Consider the following 17,836-nt stretch of genomic DNA (forward strand, 5'->3'; position numbering starts at 1 on the left):
AGCCCTGGCTTCACCGGAAGTCCGCATTTCACTGGGGCACCTTACAGAGAGCTAGAGAGCAATCCACAGAACCGTTCATTTGGTCGGTGGCTGTGCTTTAAATTGTAGAAGTTTGGAACTGGAAGGGATAGGAAATGACTTGTTGAAATGTGACTTATTGAAACAAGTCATTCTATATTTTTATTTTACTGTTGGAGAAAATAAGCCCTGAGAGGGCAGGTGACATGATGATCTCGCAGTGATTCAGAGCTCAAGTCAGGCATGAACAACCCAGCTCTCCATGTACCAATCGCTTTAAACACCCCCCCCCCCCATTTCCTACCCCCCCCCCCCCCCAATTCTCTACTTGTTTTGAAACATAAAGTGAATCTTGACATTGTCTACAGATTATCAGCACATTGAGCATAAAACTGAGACCCCTTCCCAGGCCTGTGTCATCCGGCTCCTGCCTCCTTCTCTGCCTCATAGGTCATCACGTTCCAGCCACACCGTCCTCCTGCTGTTCCTTCCACAGGAACCTCAGGGCCTTTGTACCTGCGCTTCCTGCTGCTTCTGGTTGTCACATTCTTTCCCTCCAAATCTCTCCCTTGCCCAGCCTTTATGTTCTGGCCAAAGTGTATCACCTCTTCATGCAACTCCTTTCCTACCAGTCATGCTCCCTTATCTTGCTGCATGTTTTCCCATTTAAGATGGCATTTAATCATCATCTAACTCTTCGATGGGAACACAAACTCCATGAAGGCAGGGACTTTGTCTTGTTCACTCCAGACTCTCAAATATGCAGAAGAGTGTCTGGCACAGAGTTGATGCTCATTGAGTGTTTTGGAGTGAACGCATGGGTTAGTGACTGAATGCTGGTGGATTGGATCGACTGGAGTCCATATATGAGCATCTGGGCCCTCTTTGCCTTCCATTGTCCATATCGGTGAAGTGAGCTCACAGCTTGCACGTCTTTGGAGGGATCGGATAATCAGATGGGGAGGGGTCGGTGCAGGTCTGCAGGTGTGATTGATGGATCCTGTGCCCCTGAGGCGACAGGAAACCCAGGCCCTCTGGGTGACCTGGCCTTGCTGTCCTCCCTGTGCAGAGACGTGCCCTGCTTGGTGGGAGAGGAGGAGTGGACCACGGCCCCTGTTCCCCAGACCATCACGGACCTCTTCCAGAATGGTAACTGGACGATGGAGAACCCCTCACCCACCTGCCAGTGCAGCAGCGAGAAAATCAAGAAGATGCTGCCCGTGTGTCCCCTGGGGGCCGGGGGGCTGCCTCCTCCACAGGTGAGTCCCTCTCCAGGTGTGACTGAGCAGGCAGGGGCGCAGGGTGGGCTGGGAAAGAAGGACGGGGTGACAGAGCAGGAGGGTCTCTTTCAGTCTTGATCTTCGTTCTTGTCACAGGGAAAAGCATGTGAGTTTTGAGGGGAGGAAGCTTGAACCACCTTATTCCTATATCTGAGTGAGCTTAGCCTGTTCCTTTATTTGGAAGAGACTTGTTTGCGTTAAAACCAGAACACAACCCTCTGGACCAATGGGCTATGGGAGATGCACGGTGCCCTCTCCGAGTGGGGGTGTCACAGGACAGTCCCCGCTTTCTCCCTGGCTCGGCCTTAGGGAGGCTGGCCCATCACTGTCTGAGGGTCTTGTTGAGTCTGACATTCTCTGAGAGTCTGAGCCTGGGACGCAGTTGTGAGCCATTTTTTTTCTGAGAACAGTTTCGGGTTAGGCTGCTTGTGAAAACTGTCTGCTGCCCTGTCGGCATCCAGGTTGTGGGTTCCGGTTACGTCTTTCTAAAATAATAGCTAATCTATTCATCCGTGTGACACCACTGAACAAAGAGCTCACCAAGCATAGTCAGTGATGCTACTCCCTAAAGATCTTTGTGACTATGAAGAATAGATTGTACAGTCTATGGTTTCCAGAATAATTTCCTGGGGAACTTTTTAGAGTGCCTTAAGTGTATGGCCAGAGTCAGGGGTAGAATGAATCTGGCTTTGGTGGCTGGCTCGGGGTACCTGGGCATTGTGGGCAGGGTCTAGTGGTGTGTTTCTGAGGGACATGTGTCAATGTAGTCCTTGATTTGCTTCTTGTCTCAGTTCTGGTCCATAAAAGCACATGTGCTTGGTTTTTCTGTAACAACAGAGAAAGCAGAACACGGAGGACATCCTTCAGAACCTGACGGGGAGAAACATCTCGGATTACCTGGTGAAGACATACGTGCAGATCATAGCCAAAAGGTCATTCTTTGCTAAACTCAGTCCTTGCTCTGTCATTACTGATCAGAGGAATTTAAGACCTAAAGATAGTAGGCCGAGTAGTGGGGGAGACATCATATTTTTACCCGATGTTGTCTTGGAAGCTTAGAGTGCTCTTTCAAAGTAGACAAGATGAGAATCATTATGAACATTCGGGTTGACAACTCACCAAGCATAGATTGAGTTTGCCTGGTTCCAGAATGAAAATAAATCGGGATTCAAATTCTAATTCTGCCACCTCCTAGCTCTTTGACGAACGGTAACTGGTTATCCTTTTAAATCCTCAGTTGGTGTCCAATGTGAAAGCAATGCTGCTCTTATGAGTTGTTGTGAGGACTGAATGATATATATATAAATACCCCTCATGGTTGGGATGCATGGCAGCCTGGGCCGTGGAGTGGGGAAGAGCCATGGAGCTTCCTGGGGCCTCGCAGCCTAACGCTGACTACTTAGCTCAGGGGGGACCTTCTTTCTGCCAAGGGCCATTTGGATGTTTATAACATCATTCAGTCACGGGCCATACAAAATTATCAACTTAAAAACGAGCCTGTTATATTTGGTTAAACATTTTTAATTGACTCACTACTTGGTGGTCAGGGCCTTGATAGGGCCAGACCAAGTGATTCTGTGGGCCTTACATGGCCCGCAGGCTGGATGTTCCCCAGCCCGGATTTCCCCGCTGTTCCTTCCCACTGCTTTGGCCAGCTGGGCCTCTCGGAGTTCTCTGTGGCTCTAAATGACAAGGGTGTGCTTGAATGACAGCTACTGTGCGTTTCCAACGAAGAGGCACAACCTCTCCCTATGTCATCCCTAATTGATGTATAACTTTGAATTTTAGATGTTTCTAGTTTGATCACATCTTTGTCTATAAGTTGGTTTCCGAATTGGTTTAATCCAAGGCATGGTTTTCATATACATAAGATTTTAAGAATGGGAGGAAAAATGGACATGCCGATTAGGGCTTCTTCCCATCGGCAAAAACCTACACCATCAGCTTGATCTTAGGATTACTTCCGTCCCTTCGTTGTGTCCTCACGTAGAGATTGACTCCTTTTGTGTCATCAGGAATAGGATCCGTGTTGCTCTGAACTGACTTTTGGTTTGTCTCTGGTCTCTGCAGCTTAAAGAACAAGATCTGGGTGAACGAGTTTAGGTGAGTTGACCTCTTCCTGTGCTTTCCCCGGACCTCCTGTCGGTCAGGAGGGTGGTTCTGATGCAGGAATCGTGGGCCCCGGGAAGTTGTTAGTTTGGGGATTGCGTTGCCCTCAGTGTTGCTGCTCTGCACCAGCTGCCACTGCAGATGCATGTGAACGCTGGGCACACTGATCTCCTCAAGGAGGCGCAGAGGCTTTTTCTGGTGCGATTTAACAGGAAGCACAATGTTGTGAGGGGAAAACCTATGCCAGCTACACTTTGCCCCCAAACCAGATTCCCAGGGGTTCTCTTGGATGAAATAAGATGAATCAACACCATATATTCTCACTGTATTTCAACCCATCTATCCCTCTGGGATTTGAAGGAACAGGTGGGATCAGGGAAGAACAGAAGGAAGAGTTGTTGAAGCTCATTAACATCTTATGAAAAATGGGCTACTGTTTGTGGCTGCCGCATGGCGTGGCTCTTTGACACTGCTTTCCACTTCTCCTCCTGGCCTTTTTCCTGAGGGCCAGGCCCCACGGAACTGTGAACAGAGCAAACTGGGGCCCCTCCAGTTGTCCTCATGCTAGGAACAAGCCCAGGCCTTTGGGCTCGTTATAGTAAACCTCTGGCCTCTCAGTCAGTGTCCTCACTCCTTGTCCTGACTTCCCATCTGCTTGACTTTTTTATTATTATTTTATTTAAAAATATTTTAATATATATTTATTGATTTCAGAGAGGAAGGGAGAGGGAGAGAGAGATAGAAACATTAATGATGAGAACCATTGATTCGCTGCCTTCTGCAGGCCCCCTACTGGGGATTGAGCCCACAACCCAGGCATGTGCCCTGGCCAGTAATTGAACAGTGACCTCCTGATTCATAGGTCGACGCTCAACACTGAGCCACACCGGCCGGGCCCATCTGCTTGTCTTGAGACCCAAGTTCAGGCCTGAGCACCAGGGTGGGAGGAGCTGCTTCTGTCTATAGTCAGGCCCAGACCCTTCCTACTTGGGCAGGAACCCTAAGGGTAAGGAAAGAGATTGCCGGAATCCACTAGAGGAGTCCAGTGGTAACTTCCTCTGGACTTTGAAGAAGCAGTTCGCCTGCGGGAAACATGTGGTGTCCAGGGTCCGCTGCCCTGCGCTGCCTGTGTTTTAACCTCGGGCTGTTCTTCCAGGTACGGCGGCTTTTCCCTGGGTGTCAGCAATTCTCACGGGCTTCCTCCAAGTCAAGATGTTAACGATGCCATCAGGCAAATAAAGAAACACTTGAATCTGGCCAAGGTACGGTGTCCCTCCCAGGACATGGCAGAAAGGGGCCCAGCGCTGCTGGTACAGGGGAGCAGTTGGCAGGGGCATCCGATCACTGAGCACCTCCTTGTGTAAGACTTGAGTACAAAGTCGTCTTGAGTAGTTCGTGTCTTGTGCCAGCCAACACTGAGCCGGGACTCAGTGCCCAGTTAGGATCTGAAAGCATAGACCAAAGACAAATCCAGGTCTCTCACAGTAACTTAAATTTATGAATTTAGCCAGCAGGTAAGTAAACGTCACATCAAACATACTTTTCCACAGCGGTCACTGTGAAACAGGAAATGAATCCTTTTCTTTAAGTGTTCAGCGGGTGTTAGGATTCACTAAGCATTCACTTCATTTCTCCGTGCCTGGAGTTTCCCATTTTTAATTAAGAATTGAGGGGGGTCAGACGATGGGGGACGCTGGGATCACAGATGCAGGGATAGTCCTTGAGACTGTATCTCTGTTTTGAGGCCCAGACCCCACAAGGGTAGCCCTGGGCCCTAGGATGATGCCAGGGGAACATTTTTGAAGACCCCCCACCCCTGAGTTAGAGACAGAGTGGGAGTCTTGGGACTTTGAATCACAGGCCTTGCCGGTGGTTCCTTCGAGACTCGTGGCTCATGGCAACAGCGGTGCTTTAGATTTCTGGTGGCTTCAGCTTTCATTTTAATGAACAAGGTAGTCACGGTGCCCGTCCTAAGGTTGTCCTGCTGCTCCTGTGAGCCGTCTGAGCTGAGGCAGGTTCTGTCGTCCACAGGACAGCTCTTCGAATCGATTTCTCACCAGCTTGGGAAGGTTCATGACAGGACTGGACACGAAAAACAACGTCAAGGTAAAGCCCTTTGTTCAGTAGCTTCTTGATGCACAGTAACCCTGTGTTCAGCTCCTGAGCGCACTATAGACAGAGAGAGCAGTCTAGTAGCCTCACCAGCGAGGACGTGCAATGCAGTGATTCAGAGTTTGCTTTGCCCCCAGACACAGCAGGCGAACCATTGTGACCCTGACTAGATTACTTGACCTCTCTAAGCCTCAGTTTCCTAACCTCTACCATGGAGACAGTACTCAGGCTCTCTCAAAGCCGTGATGAAGATTAAATGAGTTAAACATAGAGGGTAGCCCGCACCTTGCCTGGCCACACGGTCAGTGCTAGGTACACCTGGTTGCCCTTACTGCTTCGCCACATTCTCTGACCATAATGTTTTGTCTTGGTGCGTGACTGGGATTCCTGAAATTTACAGGCGTGTGTGTGTGTGTGTGTGTGTGTGCACCCACCTCCAAGAACAGGGTTTGGGAGTGTTACCTTGTACCTCTGTGTTTTATTTCAGGTGTGGTTCAATAACAAGGGGTGGCATGCCATCAGCTCTTTCTTGAATGTCATCAACAACGCCATTCTGCGGGCCAACCTGCAGAAGGGGGCGAACCCCAGCCAGTACGGGATCACTGCTTTCAACCACCCCCTGAATCTCACCAAGCAGCAGCTCTCGGAAGTGGCTCTGTAAGTAGCTATGTCTCTATGGACCAGGTGGGGACAGAAGAGGGTGTTGAGGGTAATGGAGGAACAGAGGAAGGAACCCTGACGCTGGTTATGTATAACAGCTGGGGAAACACTTATATTAGGATATGTCTGGGTTGGTCCAGGCTCTGGACAGAATATGATCAGGTTAGGAATTGGCTGGCAGGGATTAAAGTGCCAAAGATAAATAAATGACTCATTTATGTAAAAACCATTACATTTAGTGGATTCATGTAAGTTAAGTTGTTAATAACATCCCCCAAATGTTGTAACTCGCCATAAATACAGTGTTTAATAAAAAAAGCAGAAGCCCATCCTCAACTGTCTTTCGCTGGTTTTAAACTTGGTGAAACATGCTTTCATCAGCTTGTGTTTTTAATTCCTGAGTTGTGTGTAAGTGTACAAGGTTAAAGCCAGTACACACAAGGCAAAGTGTATATAGCCTTTGGAATTGTGGAGATCTGGGTTTGAACCTGGTTTCTAACCTTTCTAGATGTATGGTGTTAAACGAGACAGTTCATGTAAGTTGCCAAGTTTAGCGTTTGGTTTATATTCACATGTTGGGTCCCTTTCCGGTATAAGGGGTATGGCACAGTTATTATTTTTGCTTAACTTGTATAAAATATCAATATATGTCACTGGGATCTTTATACCAAGCTTATATAACATTTATATGTATAATTTATATTAAACCCTGTTTTTTGAGCTTATAAGGCTGCTCTTCTTATAAGCATCTGATAGATGTGTTAGACTGATAGGCCACACACTGGTGTTTTCAAATTTATTTACAGCCAGAAATGAAGTTATTCGAATGGTTTCACACTAACATTTCTGCTTTATTTAATTTTCATTCTACACTTGTCCTTTGTGAGTGAAAATTCACAACTCATTGCTCTTACAAGGTCATTAGGCCACTCTGACTCCCAGTAATAGTTCATTATGACACTGGCTCTTTGTAACTTCTGTGGAATCAGTTTTGCATTTGAATTGTCAGGTGGGGGGGGTTGCTTTGTTTTGTTCTTTTTTACTTGAAAATAATAATTGTTAGCCCTGAAAAAAAAAAATTTGGTGAGCAGGTTATTTTTCCCCCGGGCTATGCTCAGATGTGTGTGTGTGTGTGTGTGTGTGTGTGTCCGTGTGTCCTCCTGATGGAGTCTTCAGTTGCATCAGTGGCCCCTCATGTCCTCACTGCCTCTTTTTCAGGATGACCACATCGGTGGATGTCCTCGTGTCCATCTGTGTTATCTTCGCCATGTCCTTCGTCCCAGCCAGCTTTGTCGTGTTCCTGATCCAGGAGCGGGTCAGCAAGGCGAAGCACCTGCAGTTCATCAGCGGGGTGAAGCCCGTCATCTACTGGCTCTCCAATTTTGTCTGGGACATGGTAAGGGTGCCGCCGTGCTGCTGTGCATAAATCTCCAGTGGGGCCATGCGCGGATGACAGAGCCTCTGGCTCTCGTTACGATGTCCTCGCTCATCTAAAGATGAATGAGAAAGAAAATGACAGAGGCATTGTAATTAAGTGCAATGTACTTAAGGAGCATTGAGTACAGCGCCCATCCCACACTGGAAAGGAAATCTGTCCACTCTGACGGCAATTAATATCACCACCACCTAATTCCTAATGCAAAACTTGTCAAAGAGACATGGACGGGGAAGCCAGTCCAAACTCCAATGCCTGTAACCTGTCTGATAGGGTTGAACCTCCAGAGTCAGGATGTTCTTTGTCTTACGAGGAAATCTGTCTGTCATTTGAAAACTTGGCACATCTTACCTGAAGCGTATCCATCTATTGCAAATACGTTTTCACGCCAGCTACAATGCATTGCTTTTGTTCAGACCAATATGGAGGACTTCAAAGAAGTTCCAGATCTCAGAAAGTGGAGTTGAAATAGATCTCCCTCTGAGTTCCATTAATTGTAAGCCATACAGAGCACATGTAATGCTTCTCCCGCCGGATAGCCCCTCAGATAAGAAGACAACTTTCACTGAACCTAAGTCTTCCCCAGATAAGATGATCTATGAGGACACATTTTGTAATCTCTAAAGCACAGTACCTGTGTGAGTGATGATGATGCGCAGGCCTCTCAGACTTGTCATTCTTTTGATTTGACTGCCTTTGTGTGGCCATGCTCCATATTGTTAATGTCCCTTTTGAAAAGTGAAACCCAGAACTAGCCTTATGTGCAGGCTTCGGTCTGAGTGGTTATGAGCCTAGAGGGAGTTGATCTGTATCCCTGACTTTATTACACAACCCAAGGGCATCGTGTTTTGGAAGTAGCACTGTCTTGGTGGCCGTTGGGTAGTGAACTGAAATCTCTAGTTGACAGGTGTTATTAAATGGGCTCTTTCCCTCTGTACCAATGCAGTTGACTTTTTTGAGCCCAAACTTTCTGTTTATCTCTGTTAAACTGCATTTTGTTTAGTGTCCATTTGCTTTTATCTTGATCCAGTAATTACTTTATTTAGTAAGTGCATTCTGAGTGCTCACTGTGTGTCTGACTCCACCACACACAGGAGCTTCAGAGATGAAAGACCAAGTCCTGAACTCAGGAATGTCACTCCCCTTCCTGTGTGTCATCTGTCCCTCCTGTGCTTTTGAGCCTCTGAAGTTTGCTCTAATCACGTCTTCATCTAAGTTGTTGGTAAACACATTGAGTAGAATGAGACTGAAGCAGAGCCTTGTGGTCTGAAGCTGCAAATTCTTACAGCTGACAAGCCTGCTCTCATATCCCTCCCTGTGCTCTGTTCTGCCAGCCAAGAATTCTCACAATTGTCTCGTGGTCAGGTCTTTATTTGTGCATTAAAAAATTATTTTTATTTTTCTAGAGAATTTTTATAAGAGTTTGTGTCAAACTGACATGACATATGCTGGGAAGCCATATCTCAAGTGCTCCCTACTTGTGCATTTTAATTCTTGATACTCTGTCAGGACAGACTCTAAGATTATTCTCAGTGTGATGAAGCAATTCTGACATTCACATTAGAAGCACTTACCTCATAAATAGATTATATGTGAGATTGAACTTGGGCAGACTGTAACATGGCATTAATGATGAAACCGACACAGTCATCTTTGGGAAGAAGAACGGAAGCTTATTTACTGCCTGGGAAATTGAAATTACTCTGACTGGGGATCCATCGTTCAGTAAGTTTACTGAGCGTGACACCTTGGCTCAGCTCTTGGAAAGACAGCAAGGGCATTCAGTTTATAAAATCAGCCAAGGGTAAATGCTTGTCAAAATGTATTGTTCAGTGTATTGATTAGTAGTTTAGGTGGCTTTATTGATTCAAAGTTATTCTCCAGTATGTTAACTGCCCTTTCTTGTCCAATGATAGTGAACACTTGGGATGTACTGTATCTTTGACGTAGGGACGAACTCAATTTCCTTGTTTCACTTTCAGTGCAACTATGTGGTCCCTGCCACGCTGGTCATCATCATCTTCATCTGCTTCCAGCAGAAGTCCTACGTGTCCTCCACCAACCTGCCCGTGCTAGCCCTCCTGCTCCTGCTGTATGGGTAAGGTGCCCCTGGGTGGCCGGCAGCAGTGGGTGAGGTATACGGTGCCCAATGTCAGAGGGAAGGTGGGGGACACCCAGTGGACATTTGTCTTTGTGCCTCCCCAGGTGGTCGATCACACCGCTCATGTATCCTGCCTCCTTCGTGTTCAAGATCCCCAGCACCGCCTACGTGGTCCTCACCAGCGTGAACCTCTTCATTGGGATCAACGGCAGCGTGGCCACCTTCGTGCTGGAGCTCTTCACCGACAACGTGAGTTCTGCAGGGAGAGCAGCTGTGCTGGGCTGAGCATCTCCGGGAGCCGGGACAGTGTTTAATCATGATCCCACTCCACGAGTCTGTGGTATCACACCACCCACCACTCTGTCCTGTATCCGGTTCTCTCTTCCTCGGCTTCCTTTTCCTTATAGTTCTCTCATCACACCTTTCCTTTTCCTTCGACAAGTTCTTTTATACTCCTTTCTGCCTACATGTTGCTTTTCCAATCTTTTTTCACCTTCCGTCTTTGCTTTCCGGTGCCATCTCTGGCTGGTGCCATTCCTTCCGGAGGCTCTTACCAGCATCTCTCTCGGTGCTGTGTGTTGTTCTTTCTCAATTCTGTGCCTTTAGCCCTGAAGGTTCCCTGGAACTCGAGTCTTGCATTCTCACTTGCCTGGTGCAGAGCTCCATCTCCATAATTTACAGATACCCCAGGCTCAGCATGTCCTGATTATCTTTCCCCCTAGAACCTACTGCTTCTCTGCCTTTTCCTGTCACAATGGATGGTGTTGCCATCCACCCAGTCCCCCGAGCTGGCGACATTTGAGTCATCTTATGTGCTTTGCTTTTGTTTATTTCCCATGTTCGACTGGTTACCGTGTCAGTTCTTCCAGTTACAGATCCCATAAACAAGGGTCCCTGTCCATTCCTCTCATCCCCTTGATCCAAACACCTGAACTTGGCACATAGGACCTTCCAGAGTTGCATCCTCTTTCCCAAGAGGCTGCAGTCGCACCTGAGTTGCTCCTTCAACCCTGTGGGCCTGGCTTAAAATCCCTTCCTCTGTCCTTCTGACTGACTCGTCCTGCTTGAGCTCCAATGTGGAGCTTTCTTTTCCTGCCCGATGGGAGGTGCTCCCAGAGCCCTCAGTTCATGCTCCGTACAACGCATACCCAACTGTGTAGTAATTTCCTGTTTCCTGTCACTCTTCCTCAGAACAAGGACTATTTCATACCGACCTTGGCCTCCCCTGGGCCCTAGCACGTGCATCCAGCACATAGCAACGTACTCAGTTGTTTGATAGCTGGCTAGTGCTGGCTCGATGTGCTCAAGAAGAATTGTTTAAATGACCACAAAATCCGGGAACTGAACTCTTGACCCAGACGTGAACAGTTTGCTTTTAAAATGCTAAGCAAATATTTTGGTGGATTTGCTTCTGATTAAACATAACCACGTTTCCCAACTTTGCTTATATTTCTCCATACTCATAAGATCATTCCAAATTTTCTAGAGAGCAAAGGTTTTATTAAGTTGCGTATCATCAGCTACGGCTGCTGCTAGTTACTGGGATCTGAAATCAAAGGCTCAGCTCGACCTCAGGGAACCAGATGTCTTCTCTACGCCCTTACCTCTGACCTTGATATGCTTTTAGCTTAAGCCACCAATGACATTCAGTCTCCCTCTGTCTTATTTTTTTTTTTTTAGAAGCTGAATAACATCAATGATATCCTGAAGTCTGTGTTCTTGATCTTCCCGCACTTCTGCCTGGGACGGGGGCTCATTGACATGGTGAAAAACCAGGCCATGGCTGATGCCCTGGAAAGGTTCGGTGAGTGCCAGCAGTAGTCGGAGGGCTTTACTAGAGGTGGCGGGGTGCACGGGCCTTGCGACTCTGGCCTTTGTTTCGGAACGAGGCTGGTGACTGGGCACAGGACTCCCCCCTCCTGACAGGGCTAGAAACTACACAGCTGGTTGTGGCATGGGTCTTGTGACTCGTCCTGCTTGAGCTCCGATGTGGAGCTGGGTCAGTTAGATGGGTCAGTTAGATGGGTCATATTATTTAAGGGACTGAGTCAGTCAGATGCTAGGGGCCCCTGAGAAGTGAGAGGGCTATTCCAGAGGTAGGGAGAAGACTGTCTTTAGCTTGAATCCAGTGCCTGATGCCACTGGTTGGGATTGTCAAAGTCCCTGCAGAAGTCAAACCATAGCCTTGAGAATGTGGTACACAGGCAGCGAATCCCAAGGAAAGATGCAAACTCAGGCTCATTAGGACAAGCATGGGTCTGGGGCTGCGGCCATACATTATCTTTCACATAGTCTATAGTATAGGGAATTACTGCAGCTCTTTCTACCTTATGGTCTTTAGAAGTATTTGTCCTGTGCCACATTACTATTCTTTATTCACTGGCTCCTGTCCGTTAGATGGGTCATATTATTTAGGACAGAGATTTTTTTTTTCCAATTTGGAGGTACAAGGGAGATGTATAAGGAATTTAAAGGACTATTTATATAAAACCAGGTGATTTGATTGAGCCACTAGGTTACATTACATGCTACTGAGAGGGGCATCTTTCTAAAGTGCTCTCTAATCTTTCTTTGGGGAACTTATAATCTATTAAAATACTGACGGTAAAAATTACCCTGGATTGTTGCCTTCTTACAAAGGATTTTGGCATCTCGTTAAAAAAGAGACATCACATATCTTAGATGATGCTGCAGATCTAATACACGTTTTGCTCTGAAACTTTGATCGGTACTGAATCGCAGAATGTTTCCCCCAGGCTTCCCCTAAATCAGGCTTGGGCAGTGGTCACACCCTTCTATATTTTCTCCTTGTCATGGGGGACACCCATTGGTGTTCCCAGGACGAGGGGTGAATTTGAGGAAGGGCCATGGTCTCTGGTGCTTCCATTCTGACTGGATCTCTGCGTTGTGTCTACCAGGGGAGAACCGCTTCGTCTCGCCACTCTCGTGGGACTTGGTGGGACGAAACCTCTTCGCCATGGCCGTGGAGGGGGCGGTGTTCTTCCTCATCACTGTTCTGATCCAGTACAGATTCTTCATCCGGCCCAGGTGAGCTTTTCCTCAGAACTCTCAGAGCCCCCGTTTGAGAGTCACAGAGAAGAAGCACCGGGAAATACTTGTCAATGGCGTTTAGATTGAACTGAACTCAGAGCAGATGATCAAACTGTGTTCCTAAAGTGGACATCCCCAGCCCCCACCCTGCCAGACCTGGGAACTGGAGAGTAGATCTTGTAGGACTGCTTTAGAAATGATCTTTCTCTTGAAAAATCGCTGGAAAGGTTGACTTCTCTCAACTCTCCCCCCTAAGACCTGTGAAGGCAAAGCTTCCCCCTCTGAATGACGAGGATGAAGACGTCAGGCGGGAAAGGCAGAGGATTCTCGACGGGGGAGGCCAGAATGACATCTTGGAAATCAAGGAGCTGACCAAGGTGAGGCAGTGAATACAGGCTGTGACAGCTTGTCTGTAACAGTTTCAGCTTTAATGCGGGAAACTAGCTTCTTGGTGACGTGCTTAGTAAAAGGAGCATGTTCTCAAAATGCGCATCTATACCCAGCTTCTGTCAACTTAACTTTATTTAAAACACACCATGGGGCCTTCTGCATTAGAGAATACCTTTGTAATGTGCATTCTCATTCTTGAGTATATTTCTTTTTCACACTTATTCATGTATTAATTACTAAAACATACCAATGTTGTTTACCTCGTCAAAGCTAAGTAGGGGGACTGAATGGTTGATTTGAGTTTCATGGTCTACAAAGCTGTTCTGTCTCCATTGCTCAGGAGGGGGGTCTGTTTCACCCTCTCTAGGTGCTAGAGTCCCCAAAGTCCACTTTTTAAAAAATTATGTACAATATTTGCAGTGTTGAGATTACAGATTTTTTTTTTACCCTGTAGAATTTAATTTTTAAAAATGTGTAATTTCTTTGTATATTAAGTAAATGAAGTATTATGTAGACACTAATGATCAATATGTTTTGTAAAAGGTTGATTACAAATATTAGATTAAAAATAAAAAGAAATTCACTTGTATTTTGAGCTTTAGAGTCATTCAGAAGCCAGACAGACCAAAGACCAAGGCTCTTGGCACATCTTATATGTGACTTAGTCTCGTCGAAGACTTTATCTCGTGATGTGCCGTTCCCTCTTCCATAGCTGCCTGGGATCGCCGTGAATCACTGTGGCTCATGACCTTTTGCATTTTGTTTGCAGGTGTATAGAAGGAAGAGGAAGCCTGCTGTCGACAGGATTTGTGTTGGCATTCCTCCTGGCGAGGTACAGGCACTTTCTCTGCATTGTACTTGTCCCTGTTAATTCAGAGGGCCTCTACCCAATCAAACGGCAATGTTTGTAAGGGGTCAAAGTGGCTTTTAAAGACTTCTTCTCATTTTGTGTCTCTGTGAAGCAATCAGTCATTGAGGGGAGGAGGACCCCGTATGTCAAAAGAGAATGATTTTGGATAATCTCAGGCAGTTTAAGAAAAACATGCATGCACAACGTGATTTTGTGATCTGTTCAAGATGATGATGAAATTCAAGTAGATTTTTTGAAATTATTTTTTCTTTGTTTCATTCATGTTTGTATTCTTTTATGCCCTTTAGCCAGATTAGTGAAATTTGACTAGGGGGCTTTCATGACTGTTTTTCACTCAGTAACTTTGGCCTCAACTTAAGGACTCAGATAATATTACAGAATACGCCCACACTTACTAGTAAAATGATTCCGTTATTAAAAAAACCTGTTTAAGTGACCATGTGATTTCTTAAGACAAAGAAAATATTAGACTCTTCATTGAAATTTGAGAATGGTGGGGTCATGCTATATGAAAGCTAAGTGAGGGGGCTGTATTTCGTAATGGTCGCTTGGATTCAGAGCGTCTGTAATTCGTTAAGCAGTTTACCTAATCTTTTCCAGTGCTTCGGGCTCCTGGGCGTTAATGGGGCTGGGAAGACGTCAACTTTCAAGATGTTAACTGGAGACAGCACTGTTACCAGAGGAGACGCTTTCCTTAACAAAAATAGGTGAGGCAAGAACCGGTCTGCGTTTTGCTACAAAGACTATTATTACTTAGTTAAATACGTTCTGTGTGTGTTTTTATGGTCACAACAGCACTGTATAGATAGAGTTTATAAAAATGGTGGAATACAGTCAAATGTAAAGAAGAAACTCAGAGTCATGCCTAATCCTACTCCCTAGATATAACCCCTCTGTCTCTCCTTTCCATCTCACTGTTCTTTAACAGCTTTATTCAGGTGCAGTTTACATATCATACCGCTTACTTGTTTTAAGAGCACAACTCATGATTCTTTGTAAATTTACAGAGTTTTGCAATTATTACCACAATCCAAGCTTAGAACATTCCCATCACCCCAAATCTATTTTATATACATACCATAGGCCTGGTGCACGAATTCGTGCATGGGTGGGGTCCCTTGGCCTGGCTGGCAATCGGGGCCGGGGCCAGGGCCAGGGACCCCCGGAGATTGGCCTGCCACAGGAGATTGGCTGTGGGAGTGCACTGACCTCCAGGGGGCAGCTCTTGTGTTGAACGTCTGCCCCCTGGTGGTCAGCGCGTCATAAGGACCAGTCGTTTGGTCTACTGGTTGTAACAGTCACGTAGGCTTTTATATATACAGACATAAATGGATTATAAACTTGAATCTTACTGTATCTAGAGTTTTAAAGTTAGTTTTCATTGTTAATGAGTATATTATAACTACTTCCCAAAGGGTTACATATTCTAAGATTAGAATTTTATTTAATGGATTTCTTATTGTTGGACATTTATTAGTTTCTGCTTATATGTCCTTGTACTCGTCTATGGTTGTTTCCTCAGGGAAAATCCCTACAAGGCAAAAGGGTTTCACTTGCCCTCGCTAACAGTTGTCTCAGTTTTTGGTGCCGCCGTCAGGCTGTCACCTGAGAATGTGCCAGTCACTGGGCAGTCTGATCAGTGGGAGTACAGCTCCATGTCAGAAGCCTGGAGACTGTGTCACCTGGAGAACTCCAGATATGTGGGGCTCCTCTAGGCTTTGTATATGGTACAGGGCAGTGGCTTTTGACCTTTTCTGATCATGACCCATACTAGCAAATACATCTTACACCTAAACCCAGTAAATACAAAGACATAAACAAGCACATCATAAAGGTTCATAAAATAATACCTACTGTTACTACTTATAGTACACTCTGATAATTCTTACTCTTCTCTCTACCATGTCATTAAAAATTACTGGTTGTGACACAATTAGTTCATTTCTCAAGCGACTAATGGGCGATGACTCACAAGTTGAAAATAATGGACGGGGGCTACTGGCCAATAAAATTGAGAAGAAAAAAGAACTTAATGTACTTATGGACTCCTCCTCTGTCTCTAAGCGGTTTTTCAGTAGCAGTGTGAAGGAGGTTTAAAGAGAACAGAATTCTAGAATAGCAGCCGTGAGGCTGCACACCTGCTCCCCTGGGCGTGTTCCTAGCACCGGGCTCCTGGGGCGTATAACAGTGAAGGGGACGAATGGCCCACACTAAGGTCGATCACAGGGACTGGTTGGAAGAGTTGGCTCGGGCAGTGTAGCTGTGAGCACCGGGGAGTGTCCATGGGTGCCTCAGTCATCGTTCTGAAAAAGGGTGGATCTGGGAGTCCTAATTATGTGCAGAGAGGAATGAATGCTGCCGAAAGGGTACGCTCAAGGGCTGCCTGGGGGCTGAAGTGCAGCTGTCAGATTGGATGTGGACACAGTTTCTCCCACGTCACGGATTCTTAACCCAAGATTGGCTTGATAGTGCCTCACCACCAACCCTCCAATGTATGTCACAGTGTGTCTGCAGGTGTATTTTTTCCTGTCACCTGACAAACCAGGAGGGTGCCTTGGTTGGATATGGAACAGGACCAAGGGGTTGGGGCATACTGTAGCCGAGTTATGTATGGGCAGCAGAGTGCGGAGGGAGGTCACACCCAGAGTTGCTGGGACTCCTCTGGATCTGAATGAAGGAGACTTTGGAGGAACAAGGCACTTGGAACAAAGAACTGGACCACAGAGTCAAGTCTGGGATGGAAGTGCGTGTGACTAGGTTATTGGTCATACAGTTGGCACCGTGGTTGGACTGGATTCAGGAATTCTAAAATGGGACTGAGCCTACAGATTGTTGGGGGAGCCGGGTGCAAGGACTGGACGGGATGGAGGCAGGAACCCTGACTGCCAGGAGGGGCTGGCATCCTGGGGGCAGAAAGGCTGTTCCTACAGCAGGTGTGCTCACTGGTATTTCTGTCACACACAAGCGTACTTTATAGGAACATTAGGCAGGAGCATCTGACCAGCGTATCTCCAAATGCCCCAAACCTGACCAGTTTTGTTCTCCTTTGCAGTATCTTATCAAACATCCATGAAGTACATCAAAACATGGGCTACTGCCCACAGTTCGATGCCATCACGGAGCTGATGACTGGGAGAGAGCACGTGGAGTTCTTTGCCCTCTTGAGAGGAGTCCCAGAGAAGGAAGTTGGCAAGGTACTGTGGGCAGCAGCAAGCTGGCCTGCCTCGGCTGGCATCCTGACAATATACCGTGCGGGTTTGACTCACACATGACCCTCGGCTTCATGCTGTCTTTCTTCCTGGATGCAGTGCTGGCTCTTTGCCCCTGCTTTCAGGGTAGGAATCTGTGGTGGCGGGGCTGGGTGGGGTGAGGGTGGGGATGAGGGGTGGGGAGCTGTGGGCAGGCCCATGCTGGAGGGCACGGAGGAAGTGCCCTTCTCCCTGTTTTAGGCTCTGTGGCACTTGCCAGATCGTGATGATAGAATCTGGTCTTACTCGGTGAAGTGGAAGCAAACATGGTAAAGTTACCAAACCAGACAGATGTCAAGGAGCTTTTTATTGCTCAGGTCGGTGAGTGGGCGATTCGGAAGCTGGGCCTGGTGAAGTACGGAGAAAAGTACGCCGGCAACTACAGTGGCGGCAACAAGCGCAAGCTCTCCACAGCCATGGCTCTGATCGGCGGGCCTCCTGTGGTGTTTCTGGTGAGTGTGACTCAGTGGAAAACTGTTCTGGCCTGAACGGAAACATCCCTTTTCTAAACCCCTGTATGTCCAGGGATGTTGCCTGACCCGCTTGCCAGTGACAAGCTCC

General features: G+C 46.8%; 1 protein-coding gene across 2 annotated transcripts in view; it reads left to right on the top strand.

The window, feature by feature from the left end:
- The window catches only part of ABCA1 (ATP binding cassette subfamily A member 1), a 114,742-nt gene that overhangs the window by 90,125 nt on the left and 6,781 nt on the right, over positions 1 to 17,836 (top strand). For both annotated transcript variants that reach the window (XM_070431001.1, XM_070431000.1), the window contains exons 31-46: positions 1,088 to 1,277; positions 2,136 to 2,230; positions 3,369 to 3,401; positions 4,564 to 4,669; positions 5,439 to 5,513; positions 6,007 to 6,176; positions 7,398 to 7,575; positions 9,597 to 9,712; positions 9,820 to 9,964; positions 11,396 to 11,519; positions 12,634 to 12,763; positions 13,023 to 13,143; positions 13,926 to 13,988; positions 14,628 to 14,734; positions 17,080 to 17,221; positions 17,593 to 17,727. In XM_070431001.1, the coding sequence (XP_070287102.1) occupies positions 1,088 to 1,277; positions 2,136 to 2,230; positions 3,369 to 3,401; positions 4,564 to 4,669; positions 5,439 to 5,513; positions 6,007 to 6,176; positions 7,398 to 7,575; positions 9,597 to 9,712; positions 9,820 to 9,964; positions 11,396 to 11,519; positions 12,634 to 12,763; positions 13,023 to 13,143; positions 13,926 to 13,988; positions 14,628 to 14,734; positions 17,080 to 17,221; positions 17,593 to 17,727 (1,930 nt within the window). The remainder of the gene's footprint in view (positions 1 to 1,087; positions 1,278 to 2,135; positions 2,231 to 3,368; positions 3,402 to 4,563; positions 4,670 to 5,438; positions 5,514 to 6,006; positions 6,177 to 7,397; positions 7,576 to 9,596; positions 9,713 to 9,819; positions 9,965 to 11,395; positions 11,520 to 12,633; positions 12,764 to 13,022; positions 13,144 to 13,925; positions 13,989 to 14,627; positions 14,735 to 17,079; positions 17,222 to 17,592; positions 17,728 to 17,836) is intronic.

Source organism: Myotis yumanensis, unplaced genomic scaffold (genome assembly GCF_028538775.1).
Source record: "Myotis yumanensis isolate MYYU_CA2020_CCGP unplaced genomic scaffold, mMyoYum1.0.hap1 SCAF_12, whole genome shotgun sequence".
Taxonomy (NCBI): domain Eukaryota; kingdom Metazoa; phylum Chordata; class Mammalia; order Chiroptera; family Vespertilionidae; genus Myotis; species Myotis yumanensis.